The sequence below is a fragment of the Phaethon aethereus genome (assembly GCF_964289735.1).
Source record: "Phaethon aethereus genome assembly, chromosome: 1".
NCBI classification, from domain to species: Eukaryota; Metazoa; Chordata; class Aves; order Phaethontiformes; family Phaethontidae; genus Phaethon; species Phaethon aethereus.
The window spans coordinates 23,993,828-24,013,482 of NC_138575.1; the positions used below are offsets into that span (position 1 = coordinate 23,993,828).

At 38.2% G+C, this 19,655-nt stretch overlaps 1 protein-coding gene across 1 annotated transcript in view; it reads left to right on the plus strand.

Annotated features, from left to right (window-relative positions):
• GRM8 (glutamate metabotropic receptor 8) overlaps nt 1–19,655 on the plus strand; it is a gene marked incomplete at both ends in the record, with an annotated part of 360,871 nt that overhangs the window by 159,432 nt on the left and 181,784 nt on the right. Inside the window, one exon of the mRNA XM_082011400.1 lies at nt 449–586. Within this exon, the coding sequence (XP_081867526.1) occupies nt 449–586 (138 nt within the window). The remainder of the gene's footprint in view (nt 1–448; nt 587–19,655) is intronic.

The window sequence follows — 19,655 nt, forward strand, 5'->3', positions numbered from 1 at the left end:
TGTGATTCCGTACTCAGCGATTTTACGTGGCCTCGAAATGAAATTTATTTGGATCACAGTTTTTGACTAAGTAGCAATTATAGGTTGTCTAATTTCTTGTAGGTATCCAATTCTTTCTTTGGGTCATCTGTGTATTAAAAATTAAGCTGTTTCCCTAAACATCTGCATTACATTTTTTAAATTATAGAGTTCTGCAGGAGTTTAGAGGCTCTTTAACTGTTGTAGATATTTTAAAAAATCTTGTTCTACAGCAAATATGGGATAATAAGAAATATACTATTTTTATAAACCTTAGATACTACTATGCTCATAAAATATCTTACTATAGTAGTTTGTACCTAAAGATTTTTCTTGTTCTGATATTTATACACAATCTGTTATTGTCTTTAAATGATTATTTTTATGCTGTATCATATTTTAATGCTTTTTTCACTTCTTTTAAATGTAGGATTTGACAGATATTTTCGGAGCCGAACACTTGCTAACAATCGAAGAAACGTATGGTTTGCAGAATTTTGGGAGGAGAACTTTGGATGCAAGTTAGGATCACATGGAAAAAGAAATAGCAATATCAAGAAATGCACAGGTAACTGAAAGTACAACATTATCTGTAAGGTGTTTATTGGAGTGCAGGAAAGGAACTGTTTTCTTTTCATCACTCTTCTGGCTCCCTTCAATTCTCCAATACAAACTATTGTGTTGCAAGAAAATTGTGACATTTTTCCTCAAACCTGAAGAAAAAATTCATGGGCAATGTTTGAGAAAGTTAGTAGTTGATTTGCACAAATCCAAAGATGATACAGATTTTGTTAGACCTATGGCTGTGGTTCAATTCTATTCGTATTTTTAATGACCTCCTCTCTCACCCCATCTATAGCTGTCAATATAATTTTTTTTTAGTGAATGGGCACCTCACAGTAATACTCATATCGATACCCCTGAAGTATATACAGAGAAAATTAAATTTCTGTTTAAACCATTGAGGTCTTGATGATAGGTCAAGTCATGAACTCCTTATTTAGTTTACAAACTGTGTTTGAGGATGGAGTAAAAATCAAATCAATATGTCCTTATTGCTTGTCTTCATGTGAAAAGAACAGGATTCTATATTGTAAAGCTGAAAGTCTCTATGAAGTCTGAGCAAAAACTCTACGTAATTGGCACTAGTGTTCTCTAACTTTCTCAGGCATCACAATAGAGACAACTGTCATGACAGCTACTTTAACAGTCACATCAGTAGCTCTGAATTTAATCTCCCCTATGAGATGTTGGCTTTTTGCAGTTCCTTGCAGGGTTTACTACAAGTTTGTTACCTTTAGTCTTCTGTGACTACAGCAGACTGCTTATGTTACTTCTTGTATAGGCACTTTTTGCATAGATACTTTTTGCCTAATGTCAGGGCTCCCGGTGTAATTTGCTTAATTACTGCCATGACCCCCAGCAGTAGTGGTGGTGACCACCATTTCTGTGACCAGTTGCAGCAGGAATACTCAATTTTCTGTGCTGCATACATAAGTCATCCACGTGCTTTAATTTCCCTGGCAATGTTTTCTTTCACCAAATAGTATTTTCCACATGGAATGTGAACATTTTTGTTCGCTTGCTGTTCCAGGATTTCTGGCTGCCTGGGGACACTGTCATGCAGCCTTTGTTATGCGGGTGCCCTTCCAAACTTTCTGCTAACAGAAGCTGCACACCAGCAACCCACTTCTGCGTTTGTCAGACAGACATACCGTGCAGTCCCTGGGCACATGCACCATCAGTTCTGCATTTCCCAAACCATCAGATTTATTGTGTGTGTACTGTGCCATTGATTCAAAGACTTACTGTACCGGGCTTTGCAATGCACAGGCATATCTCACACAGAAATATGAGAGCCATGCATACACTCTCTCATTTCAACAAAAACCCCTTGTCTTCTACATTTTAGCACACATTCCACAAAAAACTCCAGGATGATATTCGGTTCCTCACTGAGCTAAATGATAGGTCATTACTCTAATCCTTTACTCCTTGTTCTTGATTCATATAGCAGTAAGTCATGGCTGGGTAGTTACCCATGTCAGGGAAGGGATTCTTTTGTTTTTACTGTTTTAAGTGGAAAATAGATGCTTCTTTGAAGTTCTTCAGGTGGAATGAGTGATGTGCCGTAGTTTGGGAAGCTCTAAATGTTACCACAGATGGTTGTATGACTTGTCTCGGCCTCATCACATCTGTCAAATTGAATTTCCAAGCGAAAAGTAGTGTATAAAATGCATAGACTGTATCCTGATGGATACAAATTTGCGATTTGAAATGGATATCCGTATATTTTATGAAACAAAATTATGGTATGCTCTCTGTGCCTGAAAGCAGAAAGAAAACATATTTTATGCACCCAGAAAGTTAACATAGTATCAAGGGATGAGATTAAGACATGGGTGGTCTCATATGAAGGTTGCACATGCATTTTCACCTGCAAGGGAAAAAGCTATGAATTCCTCTGCAATCAAGAGTACCTATGAGTGACAGGATCCTTGACTAAAACCACTTAAAAGTGGCATATTACAATGGAAAAGACACTTGGGCAGCAGCAAACCTGAAACAAGCTGATGATTCATCATGATCCCTATGCTTATTTAACTCAAATGTAAAGGGTGGGATAACAAAAATAACCAAAATATGTTCCTTTGAAGTAAACTGAATCAAGACATCATAGAATCATAGAACAGTTTGAGTTGGAAGGGACCTTCAAAGGTCATCTAGTCCAACCCCTCTGCAATGAGCAGGGACAGCTTCAACTAGATCAGGTTGCTCAGAGCCCCATCCAACCTGACCTGGAATGTTTCCAGGGATGGGGCATCTACCACCTCTCTGGGAAACCTCTTCCAGTGTTTAACCACCCTCATTGTGAAAAATTTCTACCTTCTATCTAGTCTAAATCTATCCTCTTTTAGTTTAGAACCATTACCCCTTGCCCAGTTGCAACAGGCCCTCAAAAGTCTGTGCTCATCTTTCTTATGTTACCTTTAAGTACTCTTGCATGTAATTGGCTAGAAGACCATCATGTGGTCTTAAACAAAACATACTCGATTTGTGATCACTTTGAGAATTTCTTCAAAGGAACAATTATCCTCAAGAGTGGTGAACATCCTAAGCACTCAGAATGTCTTCAGAGAACCCCAGTGACAATGTACATGGGTATCTCGCATATCATCACATTTGGCTTTCATATATAGTAGAGCAAGGTGAGTAGGAGAGATGGAGAAGGCTTCTTTCTGCATAAGCAAATTTTTGGAGCTTGTTTTCCAATTCAAAGTCACTATGGTTGGAATCGTTAATGAGCAAGTGTTGCAGATGCTTGTGAGCAGTTCAGTGGGTGCTGCTCTTTCTCTCTGTTCAGCCACGAAGATGAATGAACTTCAGATAGTTTTGTAAATAAAGGGGCTTTTTAAAACAATAATGAAAAGACACAATAAGCAGAGTTTTTGGGGTCATAATAAACACAAAGATGACAACTTGATTCCTGGAATACAGTTCTGGAAACTTGTAGTGTAGAGCCACTTGATTCTTGCTGTTATGTGGTGTTTGGGTTATTTGAATTGACTGTAGGGAAAATGAGACAGCTTAGTGCTTGTCCTGGTAAATGAGACATTGTTGGGCTTTATGACTTAACCTGTCTTGGTGAATTTTTAGCATCAATCTTTCAGTTTGAGTTGAAAACTGGATTTTTTGCCAGTACAATCTCACTGTAGTGGACTGGGAACCCAGTCAGGTCCTTTCTACCATTTACATAAGAGCCAGTGATATATCTGTTGTGCTCCAACAGGTTTTTCCTGTGCTGGGGGCTCCAGAGCTGGACACAGTACTCCAAACTGGGTCTCACCAGAGCAGAGTAGAGGGGCAGAATCACCTCTCTTCACCTGATGGTCATGGTTCTTTGCATGCAGCCCAGGATATGGTTGGCCTTCTGGGCTGTGAGCGTACACATTGCTGGCTCATGTCCAGCTTTTCGTCCACCAGTACTCCCAAGTCCTTCTTGGCAGGGCTGCACTCAATCCCTTCATCCCGCAACCTGCATTGATACCATGGGTTGCCCCAACCCTGCACTTGGCCTTGTTGAACTTCATGAGATTCACACAGGCCCATTCCTCGAGCTTGTCCAGGTCCATCCAGAGGGAATGGTCACCAGCCTCTCAGGTGTGTCAACTACAACACTCTGAAACTTGCTGAGGGTGCACTCAATCCCACTGTCTATTGATGTCATTGATGAAGATATTAAACAGTCCTGGTCCCAATACAGACCCCTGAGGGACACCACTCATCACTGATCTCCATCTGGACATTGAGCCATTGAGCACTACCCTCTGGATGCGACCATCCATCCAACTCCTTATCCACCTAACAGTCCACCCATCAAATCCATATCTCTCTAGTTTAGAGGGAAGGATGTTGTGTGGGACCATATCAAAGGCCTTACAGAAGTCCAGATAGACAACATCTGTAGCTCTTCCCTTGTCCACTCATGCAGTCACTCCATTATAGATAAGGGTCGATGTTCAAAATAAATCTTCTGTGGTTTAAAAACAAATGTTAGGAGGAGAATGGGGGAATCATCCCCTCCAGTCTAGACACAGAGAGTCACAAATTGCATCTTGAACCACCCCACTTCATTTGTTATGGCCTCCCATGCATAGAAGAGATGTCGCAATGAAATCTTGGCTGATTCTTCATACCACAGCCCTCAAAGCAGACAAGTCTACTATGATCATCTATGTATACTAAAGATTAAAGAGGAGAATATCCCACCCATGAATTTATCTTTCCCTGAAAGGCCAAAGATGCTACTTCATGGCCAAGTCTGCTCTGAAATAAAGACAGTAAATGAAAGAAAGGAATGATCCCTGGAATTTCAATAAGGATATAGGAGCTGTTATATTTAATTGTATATAACTTAATATTGAAGACATTGATCCTTGGCCTATCCCAGTTGCCAGTTGTCCTTCCAGTGGGTTTTCTCTGAAACTTCATGTGTATTTTCTCAGTCCTAAATTTCAGCTCAATTCTTAAAAGGAATGTATTTCCATCTCTAGTTCAGGACTTGAAGACTGATGTTAAAAACACCATTTATCCTAATTTTCCTATATTTTATCTGGGCACTGCAGATAACAAGATCCTCTTTGTCTTTTGCTCACCAGCCCAATTTGTATATCATGTCAATAGCCAGTGATACACTGAAAGGAATCCAAAAGCTTGAGATACAGCCATAATCTGAAATTCTCTCTCTCCAAAGATATTAAAAGGCAAATTGATAAGTATAATGTTTTCTCAGGCTTGAGATGTGTTTTGTTAGGCATTCCTGTTTATCTTAGCTAGGAGGTACTTGAATCTTTTTCTCATATGACCTTTTTAATTCCCAACAACAAAACTGATATCCCTGTTCTCTATTTAGTCGAGTTATCTGTTCATAGCTTTAAATTTTCACTACCTGTAGTCAGGATGCTACCAATCTAATCCAATTTCAAGCTTTTATTTTCCTATGAAGGTATTAGAAAATGTTTCATAGTGAAAAATATTTCTTTCTTTTCTTTTCCATATAAAATCAACAGTCTATCTCCAAAATTCCTGAAAGGGATCTCCTCTCCTTTTAGGTTAAGAATTACAAAAGTAAGTTACAAATAGTAAGTTTCTTCTGAGTTTGCCTGATTGTTTATTTTCTGATTTTCTGCCAGTTTACAGAAAGCAATGATTCACCTAAACTTTGAAAAAGTAATTGCTTTGCCACTATTGATTTGCAACTAGCTCTATGTGTTCTTGAATGTGAGCAAACATGGACCAAATAATCAAGATTAGAATAGCTCATTGAAAAATGTTAGACATTTTTTGTTCCAAACTTTCTGGAAATAAAAAAAAAACCCAAACAACAAATTGGGCCATTAACTTAGTAAACGTGAAAAATAATTCAATGGCTACCCTTAAACATTTTAGTCGGGGAAGGCGAAAGGCTTTTGCAGAGAAAAGTTGTTTGTCTTACTACAACAAAATGGAAAAGAATGGAGCATTACAAGGATTGAACTGTCTGTAGAGGTCACAGGAAGCCTTACTTTATGTTTATTCAAGGTGCAGGTTTTCCATATTCAATAAAAATATCTTTAATGAGACCTGACTCTTTCAGGGATCTTCACCAGCCTTTCTTTAGCACTGGAATCTCTTTGTGGGGATAAGAAGTGAGGAGATGAGATGATTTTCACTGATCCCTGTGCCCCAGCAGAAAACTGCAAAGACAGAGACAGCATTACTTGTTTGATTACCTACATTCTTCAAGAGAAAGGGCTTGCACTATGGTTGTGGGAGATGGTAGAGATGGTATGCCTTTTGCTCTACTTCAAATTTAACATCCTGGAGAATTTTCCCATACCCTCAGCTTCCCACTTGACTCATTTGGTGGACCAAGTTTTTGGTAGCTGAAGATTTAACCGTACTTAGAAACATTGTGGACTGACCAGATTTATTCCTGGTGTTGTGCTGTTAACTCCAGCTCTTGGTTGTTGAGCTATTAATTATCAGTCCCACCTTAAGGTAGGTTTCCAGACCTTGTGTTTCTTAAGAAATGTACAAAAGTAAGAATACAAAGAATTGAAAATGAAACAAAGATATCCCAGAGTACTTTTTTTAAAATTGCATTGAATTGTGGGGCTGACAATATGCACCATCACTCTTTCAGAAGACAAAAACAAAGTGACAGGAAAAAAAAGCAGCATTAATGATGAAGAGTTAAGGGAGAAGGGCAAGCATTAAATGAAATGTACTCAGATTTGCTTCCACAGAATGTTAATAGTTGATTTCATTCTAACACAAAATTCTTGAAATCCTCTTTACATACATACGTGTGTACACATGTAAATATTTGTTTGTATTTGCATGCATAAACAGATAGAAATCTAACATGAAGTAATACTGCTTACTGTATCATGTTTTAATGTGTACAATGGTAGCGTCAAATTCATATCTGACATAAGAAGGTATACTTTCATTGAGATTTGTTCTGGATTTTCCCCATGGCATCCCTTCAAGGCTTACATTTATCATAGTATTTAGAGTCTTTGAACAGCAAAATGTGGCCCTTTAGTAAAATCTCAACAAAAATGTTAATTAAAAATGCCCCTTCATGCACTTCCCTACACAAGTAGTCTCTCCCCCTATTTTGTATGGTTAACTTTTTAACTACTCTGCAAACCTAATCAACCTTTAACTGCCTATAATGACTGACTGCGCTGCTAAAAATAAAGATGGAAGAATTTCCAAGAGCATATAGAGACCTGTTTAAATTAGCCTAATTTCAATTTGCTCTATCAAACTGAACTATTTTTTTCACTGAAAAAAATCACAGCGCAGTATAATAGACATCATGCTTACCTAGTGTTGTGGTAGGGACATCTAGGAACTTTACAGATACATTATTTAATAGTTTTCTCTTAACTAACCTCTTTGAAAATACAATTTCACCTAAAATTTTCAATAGAAAGAAGTAGATTTAGTCATATGTGTATGCAGCCACGTTCTGAAAAATTTATAGAACAAATTGAAAAGTTCAGTAGCAGAATGTGAATCTTGCAGAGGTACAGTGTATTGCTATTTGGTTTGAGTAATAGTTCCATCACCATAAAATCACTCCTAAAATATTTTTTTTCTTAATGAGACCTGCACAAAGTTAAAAAAAATCAGCATAGGTGCAGTTGAGACACATGGTGAGTTGTATCACAATTCCCAAAAGGCACTGAGGCTCAGGAGGGACTGCTTTTGAGCACAAAGAAAGAGCTGCATGCTCTCTCTGTGCGACTTGTATGTTGCAGCTGGTATGCTTAGGCATAGAGCAGTAGAATTGTCAATTCTTATTCTTTCTCTTCTTTTGCTGCTGTTTGCCATTTTCTTGATTCCCATTTGAAAAGTAGCTTATAAGCCCCTGCAGGAGTTTCGAATTTTTATTTGTATTTATAAAATGTCTATTGCTGTTTTGTGTATATACAGTAATTGTATGTAAAAATCACAGTAGTCAGGTTTTCAGCATGATAAGCAGGAGCCAAGGTGACTATTGAATCTTCACTAACCATCACGTCAATTGGACACAAAAGACTTTGAGGCGTTTTTTTCATAGTCTGAGCTGTTTCTTACTCTGCTTTGGACATTATCTCAGAACGATGAAAATTGTGTGTTACAGGTAGATGCACTGCAGTGGTCCCATGCTGCCTGTCATGTAGCATTAAATCAAACTGCACCATGTGTCATTAAATAATATATGGAACCAGAGAGCATTTGCTTTCAGTTTTAGGACAATAGATCATGTCCCAGCTGGCACCAAGACCTGTTCCAATAAACTAAATGAAGTTTAATCTCTTTATTATGGTATACCATAGGCCATAAATTCACCGTTTTTTGCAGATTTTGTCTGGTTCCCAATTTCAGAAGCCTGGTAGTCAATTCCAAAGAAAAAGTTGATGTCTGAGAATGGTGAGTGACATTCCGCTAAAATTAACAAGAATGAAATACAGACTTTCTTGTGCTATACATCAAGTCAGAATGTTTAGACCAAATTCTCTCCTGATGGTGGAGAAGTGGCAGGCACGTACCTTGCCGTCTCTCTGCTGTCAGTGTCTGATAGACTGATAAACAGTAAAAGACCATAGCTTAAGGTATATTTGATCAAAATATATACATTCAGTTGTCTTACAAAGGGCCAGTTCTGGCTTTTTTTCCAGAAACTACAGAATTTCAGAAGATGAATAGTATTTCATTCCAGCAATTGCTAATGTACATAAATGTTACTCAATATGTCTGAAAGTTGTTAAATCAGGGGACCTAAAGTACGCTGCCTATTCACTGGTTTGATTTCTTCATTTCATTTGCTGTTACCCATTTTGGTTTTTTCACCAGTTGTTAGTATTTTTAAATCTCTTTATAATACATCCAGCGGAGTATCACTTTTCAATCCTGTTGTCAAAGCTTAGATTCACCTACAAAGTGTATACTTTAAAAAAGCTTCTTATTCTAATATGAAGAAGAAATATGTATGCTCGATAGCGGTTTTTGTTTCTCTATAATTTTATTCATAAACAGGAACTCAAGTCTTGTATTCTGGCAGGAAATGTATCAATTTTAGATATATAATCTTTCACAAAGTTATGAGTCATATTCCACTGCACAATCATTTGAATAGTGTATCTTGCCATTTGAGATTTGATACACTCGCTGCCAAGTTGGAATACTTTTAATTACGCATAGGTATGTGCACATGTGTGGATGTGTTTGCTAGTAACTTACGAATCTAGAAATTCTTATTCCAGCTCAGAGCCTCTGCAAGAGTGGCATATCCTAGTGAACAAATTGTTGCTGTAAGTACAATTTTGCGTGAACTCCGAAACTGGACCTTCTCAAATGCAGCCTCAGAAAACTTGTAACCAATACTACTTATGATGAAACTTAGATGTCACACATGTAAGAATGGCATCTGTAAACAATCCTTGCTCATTGGAGAAAATAGTAAGATATTGTGTCTTTTCCAGTACCAGCCCAACCACTTTGGACAGATGCTAGTGGAACGGGAAAGACAATGATTGAAGTGTTACATGCCGTTCTTCCCCAGTTTACCCTCCTGGTCTGCCACAAACAGACCCTTGCTGTGAATGGGAAGACGTGTCCTGTATAAGACTGAGTCCCAGATATCCTTCTACAGGTAGAAAAGATATTTGTTTTCCCTTCTGAGCAGGTTCTTGTAGACCTGCCTTATGAGGGGACTGGAAGAACTGTTTTAATTTTGTATATACGTCATCTGTGCCATTATTCAAACGTTTCAGGTTATAGTGCTTAAACATAAGTATGCACATTTGGTGTGCATACGTGGTACCTGACTAGATGTTTCATTAGAATGCAAGTAGTACAATAAAAAATACTTCAAGTCTTCAAAAATGTCCTTGGATGTGATCAGACAGGCTGATCTGCTCATTGTAACCTCATAGAGGGTTACTCGTCCTTCGGACCCATTGACAACTGTCCAACCACTTTAGCACTGTTCTGTGAGCTAATCTGGTTGAGGACTTTAGAAATGAAACTTTGTTACCCAGATCAGCAGCAGACATGTTAGTTTGGTTGAAAATGTTCTTCCATATTCACAAGTAGTGATCCATGATACATTTTTTCCTGGTCTATTTTGTGGTGTAGGATACCAGTTGGGCGGAGAAAGAGTGGCCTTTGTGAGGTACCTTCTTCCCCAGGTGGCTCAGATGCCCTAAGACCATGTCTATGTTATCAAACAGTAGACCTCTGCAGAATGAAGTGGTCAATGATGAGTGTCTGAGGTCCTCACTATACTAATTTCAAAGGATTTTACTTCAGTTTAGTACAACCTTTTGAGCTGGAGGGCCATAGCTGTATTCCTGGCACTCATCCTACAGTTTGGTTTACTCTGAAAGGCGCTGTGATTGTGCACAGCGAGACTGCTGCACCATGTGAAAGAAGGGACAATCAGGAAATTTGTTTCAAAAGCACATTCCTTGTAAAAAAACCCATGAGTGTAGCTGCACTCAAGGGACTGACTGGGTAGGGCTGAAGAAAGGTGAACCCCTCCATCTAGTGTTTTCAGAGACTGTATGGTGAGGGAAACCAGCTGCTCATGACACTGATCTCTCTGAGAAAGTCAGGAGGATATAGAGCCCTCCCTGTGCTCAGTTCCTGTGAACAAGCAGGATCTGAGTGCTCTTGGCCCTTATTTGTAGAAGACAGCTCACTACAAGCTAACATTACATTATTCCATTGATTAGCTGTTCTGAGGGGGAAAAAGTCTATTTAATAGACAACTCAGTATTTATAAGCTATATTTAATATTCTTGGAGTATGCAGTTATTCAAGATATGTATTTAAATTTACAGTACCTAGTTTTGCAGTAGATTAAAAAAAAGTAGCTTGTTTGTCCTGTTTTGTAACTGCAGAAAAATGTCATCTCACACATATACCAGAATACAGAGTGACTTACATCATAAACTGTTGATGTAGAAGTTCCCACAAAACAGCCTTTTATCTCTTAGTTAATACTTGATTTACAGGATATCAACAAGTTAAAACAAATATGAGCACAAAGGAAAAAAATATGGTAAAAAAAAGAAATTATTTAATCTTTCAATTGTAATCTTTCTATTGATTAATTGTTTATTAAAAAAAGTTTCAACTTATCCTGATGTTAGATAGCACCAATACCATAAGTAAATATATATTATAATAATTATACTAATTTTATAACATAATTAGTATAGTTAAACTAAGTGGTTTTATAATTTCATGAAGCAGCAATGAAAATGCTTAGTGTGGACTGTTTTTAGATCATGAACATTTTCAATACATTGAATAATTATTCACCTGTGAAATGCCCCTGATTTATAAGTAAATGCTCACCTTTTGTGGAAGGGAGTTCATATTGGTCGTCTGTAAACAGATGCAGATGCTTTTTAACCTACCAAGTAGAATTTTATTGCTGAAATAGACCTAGCAAAATCAATGGGGCATACATAATGGTCTGCAGTATAAATCAATGTAGAAAAGGAGGTCAGAGTTTGGCTTTTAATGGGTAAGTGTAACCATTAAATGTTCCAATTATAGTTCAATATTTCCAGAATAATATTTGTATCCAATATTTGAGATAAGTGGTTTTGTATGGAGGGTTCTTATGAAAGGTCAGGTAGAAGCACAAGTGTCCCCAATTTGTTTTAAAATCAGTGTACAGGGGAGGAGAGGTATATTTGTTACATTGAACTTACACTGGTTTAGCTGCATGGCTGGCCATAATGATTTTGACCCAAATTCTAGCTTTGGACTAGTGCGTGTTCAGGGCTTGCAGGATTGGCCTTGGGTGGAGCTCATGAGACAGGATTTACTTAATTCTTTAACTTCTGGCAGGCCACCTCCACATGTCTTAGTAAGCTGCTTAGACTGGTATGACTTACCCTGTGAGGATGCCCATCTCTCTTTACAGACTGCAAATAGACCCAGATGACTAATTTGAATGAGGTGCCCCACTTTTAGATTGCTCAAGTCAAGAGAAATTAATCCCATTCCATGGTTGCATGGATCACCACCTTCTCAACAAAGTAATCTGCCTTCCCAATTCATGTAAAATCCTGGTGATAACTCTAATATTTGCTTATATTAATTATGACTATATTACTTAAATGTTTAGAGGTAATTTAGCATCCTTACAGGTACTTTCACAGATAGAAACAAAAGGGAAAGTAATACATGGCAGTCCTCTGTACATAGGTTAACAGCAAACATTCTTCAGATCTGAATATGTGACTATTTGCCTATTGATAATACCATAGATTTTCAGGTTACAATATCCTGTTGAATTGTAAAAAATATTTTAAAGGGACTTGTTGACAAAGGTTTATATTTCAGGTTTATATTTAGGCTTTCATTAAAAATGAAATATTTAATTATTCTGGCCAAGATCCTTTTATTCTGAGATAAGATAATCCCAGGAGACAGACAAATTAAGGCTTTAAAATCTGGCTGAGATGGAGTTAATTTTCCCCATAGCAGCCCCCCTAGTGCTGTGCTTTGTGTAGCTAGAATGGTGTTGATAACACACCTGTGTTTTGGCTACTGCTGGGCAGTGCTCGCGCAGCATCAAGGCTGTCTCGGCAACATTTCCCCCTCACCAACAGGCTGGGGGTGGGCAAGATCTTAGGAGGGGACTGAGCCAGGACAGCTGACCCACACTGGCCAAAGGGACATTCCATACCATATGATGTCAGCTTAGCAACAAAAGCTAAGAGAAGGCTGGGGGGCATTCATTTTTCCGACATTTATCTTCCAGAGCAACCGCTACGCCTACTGAAGCCCTGCTTCCCTGGAAGTGGCTGAACATCACCGACTGAAGGGAAGCAGAGAATAAATCTTTAGTTTTCCTTTGTTTGCGCATGTGGCCTTTGCTTTTGCTTTATTAAACTGCCTTTTTCTTGACTCATCTAGGTTTTTTTCCATCTTAATTTCTCTCCCCTGTCCCGCTGAGGAGGGGAGTGATAGAGTAGCTTGGTGGCACCTGGCACCCAGACAAGGTCAACTCACCACACCAGTCTGATTAAAAAATAAAAGCAGTGAGTTCCAGGAATTAAACCCCTGAATGTGTGTGCTTTATCTATCAGTAAATAATGGCAAATTTGTACAGCAAATTTAGCCTCCTTTTCTCTTCCCAAATTCTGTGAAGGTCATTTGTAATCTTATGTTTATTATTTATTTGGAATTACTAATTACAAAGACAATGGCTAATGTGTGGTCTGTACATTTTTCTTTCTGGATAGTTTTTATCTAGAATTTGAGGAATGTTATATACTTTTAAGTAGGATGCAGAACACAACAGTCTTTTTGTCTCATAGTCATACTATTCAATTTTGCAAATTGCTTTTCTCTATTGTAGCCTTTCGGCATATGCTAACATTTCTGTTCCAAAAGTTAAAAAGAAAAATCAATTATTCTAGTAATCTATATACAAGGGCTGTGTGCTATATTTTCAGATTTTATATGCAATATATCTTGCAAGAAATTTTAGTGAACTGCAGAGCTTATTCTATCAGTGTCCAAACCAACACTTACAAAGTTCCTAAAACTGCCGCTTTTAGAGTCTCAGGCTCTTTCTCAAAATTTAAAAGGAATAAAATGAATTTGTTTCTTGTTTGCTGTAGTTTCAAAAGTCACAGGAAGACACAATTTAAAATGTTACCTTGAAGTGCTTCTGGTGCTGGAAATGATTTGTTCATTTCAAGATAAGAGAATAATTGTTGATCCACCCGAGAGTCTCTGAAGAACTGCTCTTTCAAGGGTATGGCTTAGAAAAAAGTCTACCAACAGTCAGAACTGAAGAGAGAGAGTGAAAAAGCACCCTTATTTTCTAAGCCAAACAATACTTATGTGGCACTTAAATTCCACTGGATTCCTCTGAAAGGGTTTATGACATGTGCAAATGCCAATTTATTTTTCTTCTTCTTTGCTTGAAAGAATAGAACAGGAAAACACTTCAAAAAAACAAAAAAATCTGAAAAATGCAGTCTCTGGTCCAAAGCTTGACTTTATACTTGAGCACATGGAAAAATAGGGAACAGACAGGAAGCAAGGAAACTTGAACAGCATGGTAGATCGTGGCCTCAGCACATCACCTGCCCCATGACTGCAGAGCTTTCGAAGGCATTTGAGCCTTATTATTTTGTGGGGTCAGGTGGAATGTATGAAGTGCATAGACCTGCCCTTTCACTATCTCGAATTTTTCAACTAAGACAGTAACAAATCAACCAAGACTATCCTTGGTTGCCAAAACGTCAGTAAATGCTGGAGATACAGTAGAAGAACTGCACAGCATTAATCACCCATTGTTTACTGATTCAGCTAAAGATACCATTAATGGAAGCACACCTTATTCCACAGTATCACTTTAATAAACTGAAAGTAACTTATTTGCCATAGGTTATGCAGCACGTGAGATTACAACTCCAGCTGCTTTTCTCTCAGTACAGACAGATCACGTACATTATGCAGATTCATCTACAATACACCCAATACAACTGGATATATATCATTCCAACTTTCCTGCAAAATTAGAGTTGAAATTAAATATAAAGAAGCTTTCTCATGAACTTTTGATACCTTTCCACTGGATTTTAGGTGAAATCTGTAGTTGCAGCAGTATTTTAAAATGGAGAGGGGAAAAAATAATTAAAAGAAGAAGAATTAATTTGCTGTATTAGATTGTACAATTCTTCAGGTCAGCTAACAGAACTGGAAGTGAGTATGTAAAGGTCCTTTACATTTGCAATTCCTGTGTTCAGTGGGATAGTGAGGCATGTAAAGATTGGTACCTGACAGCCTGCAGGAAAAAGGGCAAATAAATCTATATATTATACAGTAGCTTCTGCACTTTTTTTCAACAGAACTACCTACGGCCTGGATATCAGCCTTCATGGTAAAACTTTCCTGGCACTCTCTGTGCCTGTTCCTTTACACAGGCTCCGGCTGACCCATAACTTTGCAAGCTGCAGCATGAGACTCAGGTCTGCATAAAATTTGGGTCGAATTTTGGATGAGTATTAAAGGTCACTTTCCATTTTATCTGAACTGTTTTCACTAATTCCTCTGCGAAATTGTCTTTTATGACCCTAACCCCAACAGGGTTTGGAACACGAGACCAAAGATTTTGCAACTTAGTTGCACAGATATAAAATACAAAGGATGTATAATGGCCAAATCTTCAATGTCGTACATGAGTGTTGTTTTATTGACAGGAAGAGATATGAGATTTGAGTGGATATGGCCCCCCAAACGAGAGTAATAGCTTGATTTTTGTGTGGAAATCACAGAGAGGTCAGCAATCAAAGGCTGAGTAGGATAAGAAAAGCTTTAAAGGAATGATCAGAAGGGCAGCTACATTGCTTTTTACTTCATAAGACAAGAGTTTTAGATCTTAAAAGTAAGATGAAAATAAGCAGAGCTTTAGACAGGTTGCACAGATCCTTGAAAGAGACAAGAAGTTTGAACATCCTATGAAAGGGGTAACCAGCCAAGAATTTGGCCTCAGGAATACTAAATATTAAAATCCTCTAGTATCAATGAAAGGAAAATTGCATGTGGGAGGGAACTGCAGTATGTATTACTCCTTTAAATCTCTTTTGCTCTGCTGTTACGTGGTTCTATTTTCCACAGCTTACTTTTTTTTTCTTATTTTAGCATAAATTACTTTTCTAAAAAAAATTAAAAATTCTTGCAGCCTCCTTCACTGTGATATTGAATCGTGTTGGTTTTTGCTTTTAGAAACTTGAAGATTGGGGCTATATGTTTACTTTCAGTTATATATATGACATTAAAAAAAAGAAAGTGTGCTTTTATAATTTGGATGGTGCTTTTACTACCTTCCTTGCCTTTTTATAGTGCTCCTTCAAAAAAAAAATCAATATCCCTATATTATTTATTTATTTGTTTGTTTGTTTGTTTGTTTGTTAGAAAGGTGTACCTGAGCATATTTTGGTCATGATTACAAAGGTGCGCATTTGTAGTCCTAACTGGAATAGGGTCTAGTGCACTCTTCCAGATAAAACCTTTATCTTATTGGGGTTCTCTGCTTGTTTTTCATCTTGGTCATTTGCAGTATCTCTGGCTGATGCTTCATTATGATATTTACCCATCTGAAATGTCAAATGATCATGTTTTCTGCTTCTTCAGTCTCTATAACTTTCTGTAACATTTCATTTGCCTTGCTGCTTTTGTGGCTGAGCAGCCAAAAGCACAATCCTTTCACTCTTTCTGGTCATTCAGGGAGTTCAATTCTGTGACACTTGTTAAGGTTAAATTTTAAGCTGTTTGTCTGTTCTTTAAAATACAGTGTTAATTCTCCACCCGGTCTGATGTCATTTGTCATTCCTATATATTTGGTTCATGGTGTTCAGGACCTTAGTAACTCTTTTATTATAAGACTATGTACATTTTGCTATAGCTCAGTACATTAATTCCTTTATTAAAGTTTTTGACTAGGTTTTTGTTTTCCAAAGTTCTCATTTTTTTAAATGGAGTTTTGAATGCTTGCTTAAATTAGTTCTTATTTGAGGCTGAGTAACTTAATTACGTGATTATCAAACATTTCAGGTGTAATTATGCCTTCAAACAATTTGCTGTGAAATTTTTAGAAATATAGCTCCAATCATAGAATCACAACATCATAGAATCATAGAACCATAGAATGGAATCATAGAATAGTTTGATTCGGAAGGGATCTTCAAAGGTCATCTAGTCCAACCCCCCTGCAATGAGCAGGGACAGCTTCAACTAGATCAGGTTGCTCAGAGCCCCATCCAACATGATCTGGAATGTTTCCAGGGATGGGGCGTCTACCACCTCTCTGGACAACCTGGGCCAGTGTTTCACCACACCCACCATGAAAAATTTCTTCCTTAGACCTAGCTCAAATCTACCCTCTTTCAGTATAAAACCATTACCCCTTGTCCTATTGCTATAGGCCCTGCTCAGAAGTCTGTCCCCATGTTTCCAATAAACCTCCTTTAAGTACTGGAAGGCTGCAGTAGTGTATCCCTGGAGCCTTCTCTTCTCCAGGCTGAACAACCCCAGCTCTCTCAGCCTGTCCCCATAGGAGAGGTGTTCCGTCCCTCTGATCATTTTTGTGTCCCTCCTCTGGACCTGCTCCAACAGGTCCATGTCTTTCCCGTGCTGAGGGCTTCAGAGCTGGACATAGGACTCCAGGTGAGGTCTCACCAGAGTGAAGTAGAGGGGCAGAATCACCTCCCTCCACCTGCTGGCCACGCTGCTTTGGCTGCCACCCAGGATATGATTGGCCTTCTGGGCTGTGAAGTGCACAGTGCCAGCTCATGTCCAGCTTTTCGTCTACCAGGACCCCCAAGACCTTGTCGGCAGGGCTGCTCTCAATCCCTTCATCCCCCAGCCTGTATTGATACTGGGGGTTGCCCCGACCCAGATGCAGGACCCTGCACTTGGCCTTGTTGAACCCCATGAGGTTCACATGGGCCCACTTCTGGAGCTTGTCCAGGTCCCTTTGGATGGCTGCCAGACCCTCAGACATGTCAACTGCACCACCCAGCTTGGTGTTGTCTGCAAACTTGCTGAAGGTGCACTCAATCCCACTATGTCATTGATGAAGATATTAAACAGTCCTGGTCCCAATACAGACCCCTGAGGGACACCACTCATCACTGATCTCCATATCTGGACATTGAGCCATTGACCACTACCCTCTGGATGAGACCATCCATCCAATTCCTTATCCAACCAACAGTCTACCCATCAAATCCATATCTCTCCAATTAGAGAGAAGGATGTTATGTGGGACCATGCCAAAAGCCTTACAGAATTCCAGATAGATGACATCCATAGCTCTTCCCTTGTCTACTAATGTGGTCACTCCATCATAGAAAGCCACTAGGTTGGTCAGGCAGGACTTGCCTTCGGTGAAGCCATGCTGGCTGTCTTGAATCGCCTCCCTGTCCTCCATATGCTTTAGCATAGCTTCTAGGAGGATCAGCTCCATGATCTTCCAGACACAAATGTGAGGCAAGGTAGTCTGTTTGGGACACACTTATGCATCTGTGCAGGACTGCACTGAACTCAGTAGCATTTTGCAGCTGAAAGGACTTAAGAATGATTACTACAACATGCAACGTGTCTTAAATATATTTTCTACCCATGTAAAAATATTCCATAACCAGTTCCACAAAGAAATGGTAATTTTAAGTGCCTGTATTTTGCCTTCTTATGATAGCTCCCTAGAGTGTAGGTAGTTATTTGAAAAACTGCATCATTAATACTTTTCTCTCGTCATATTTTCTGTTTTTCAGCTTTGTATATGATTCATTTTCTGATCAAGGGATGATGATATAACCCTATTCCTTGGTTTTTGACATCCATACAGACGTATTACTAGTGTGTACAGCATGCATGTGTATATGTCTTGGTATGCATTCATTTTCCTATATAAAATATCCTTTTCTACTACCTTAATTCCATCCTCAGCCCTATCTGTATGCAGGTCCACAGAGGATGCTTTTGCAGCAAAATATTTTGCCTTTCCCATCCCCACTCCTACCTCTAACCTTTGTATTACTGAGCTTCAATTCAGCATAGAAACGATAAGCGGGAGGTGCAGAAGGACTGAGGGAGTTATTAAGAGTCAGAGCTGTCTGCCTGGAGAAAGAGGAGCTGAAGCTGTGGGAGCTGGGACTTGGGGCTGGGTCTCTTGGTGCTGACAAGTGCTGGCAGGCCACAGGGGAACTATTCCCAGTCCCCTTTTCCTCATTCCTAATCTCAGATGATATGTTTATACTGTTCAAAAAGCAGATAATTTCCAATTACTTCTGTTATACATTCAGAACCAATTTCACAAAGTGGGAAAAAAATACAATAAGGGTCAAAACCTTTATTCTTAATTTATTATTTGGGAAATCCTCTTGAGAAGTGGAACTGCAAAGAAAATCAATCTTCTCTTTCAAAAAGGATTTTGACATTTGGAATTGAAATTAAACCAAACTGTTTTAAAATTCAAAGCAAAAGAGAATTAAACCTTATTCTACTTCAATGAAAATACTATAGTGTGTTATCTAACATAAAAATCAAATGCATGTAATCAAAAGTTTCAAACTTGTTCTGTTCTAAAATGCAACAATCATATTTTCAACACAGTGCTGATTTTCTGTATTGATTTCCTAGAAACCGAAATTTTGGAAAGTAAGATTTTAGAAAGTATTTTTGTTGTGATAGAAATACATTCTCTACTAAAATGTAACTCTGTAACAAAGCCTCCCCATAAGTCTATAGTTTAAGAAGAGAAAAAAGTATGATTTGGGACCCAGAAATGATCATTTTTATCAGAGCAGTGTATAATAATTTATTGTATACAGTATGTATGTGAACAGCTATCTGTGCAAATGTTTATCCAGCACATTGTTGATGGAAACAATAATGACAGTGTGTACAAATGACATGCTGATTGTGATGAATCACACAGCTAAAAATGTCAACATTGATGTCCAGTAATTTTCCATGTATCTGGACAATAGATTTATCTTTCTATGGGGCTATTTTTCAGAAAAGAATATGTAAGTTATGCATTCCATCTCTTCCTC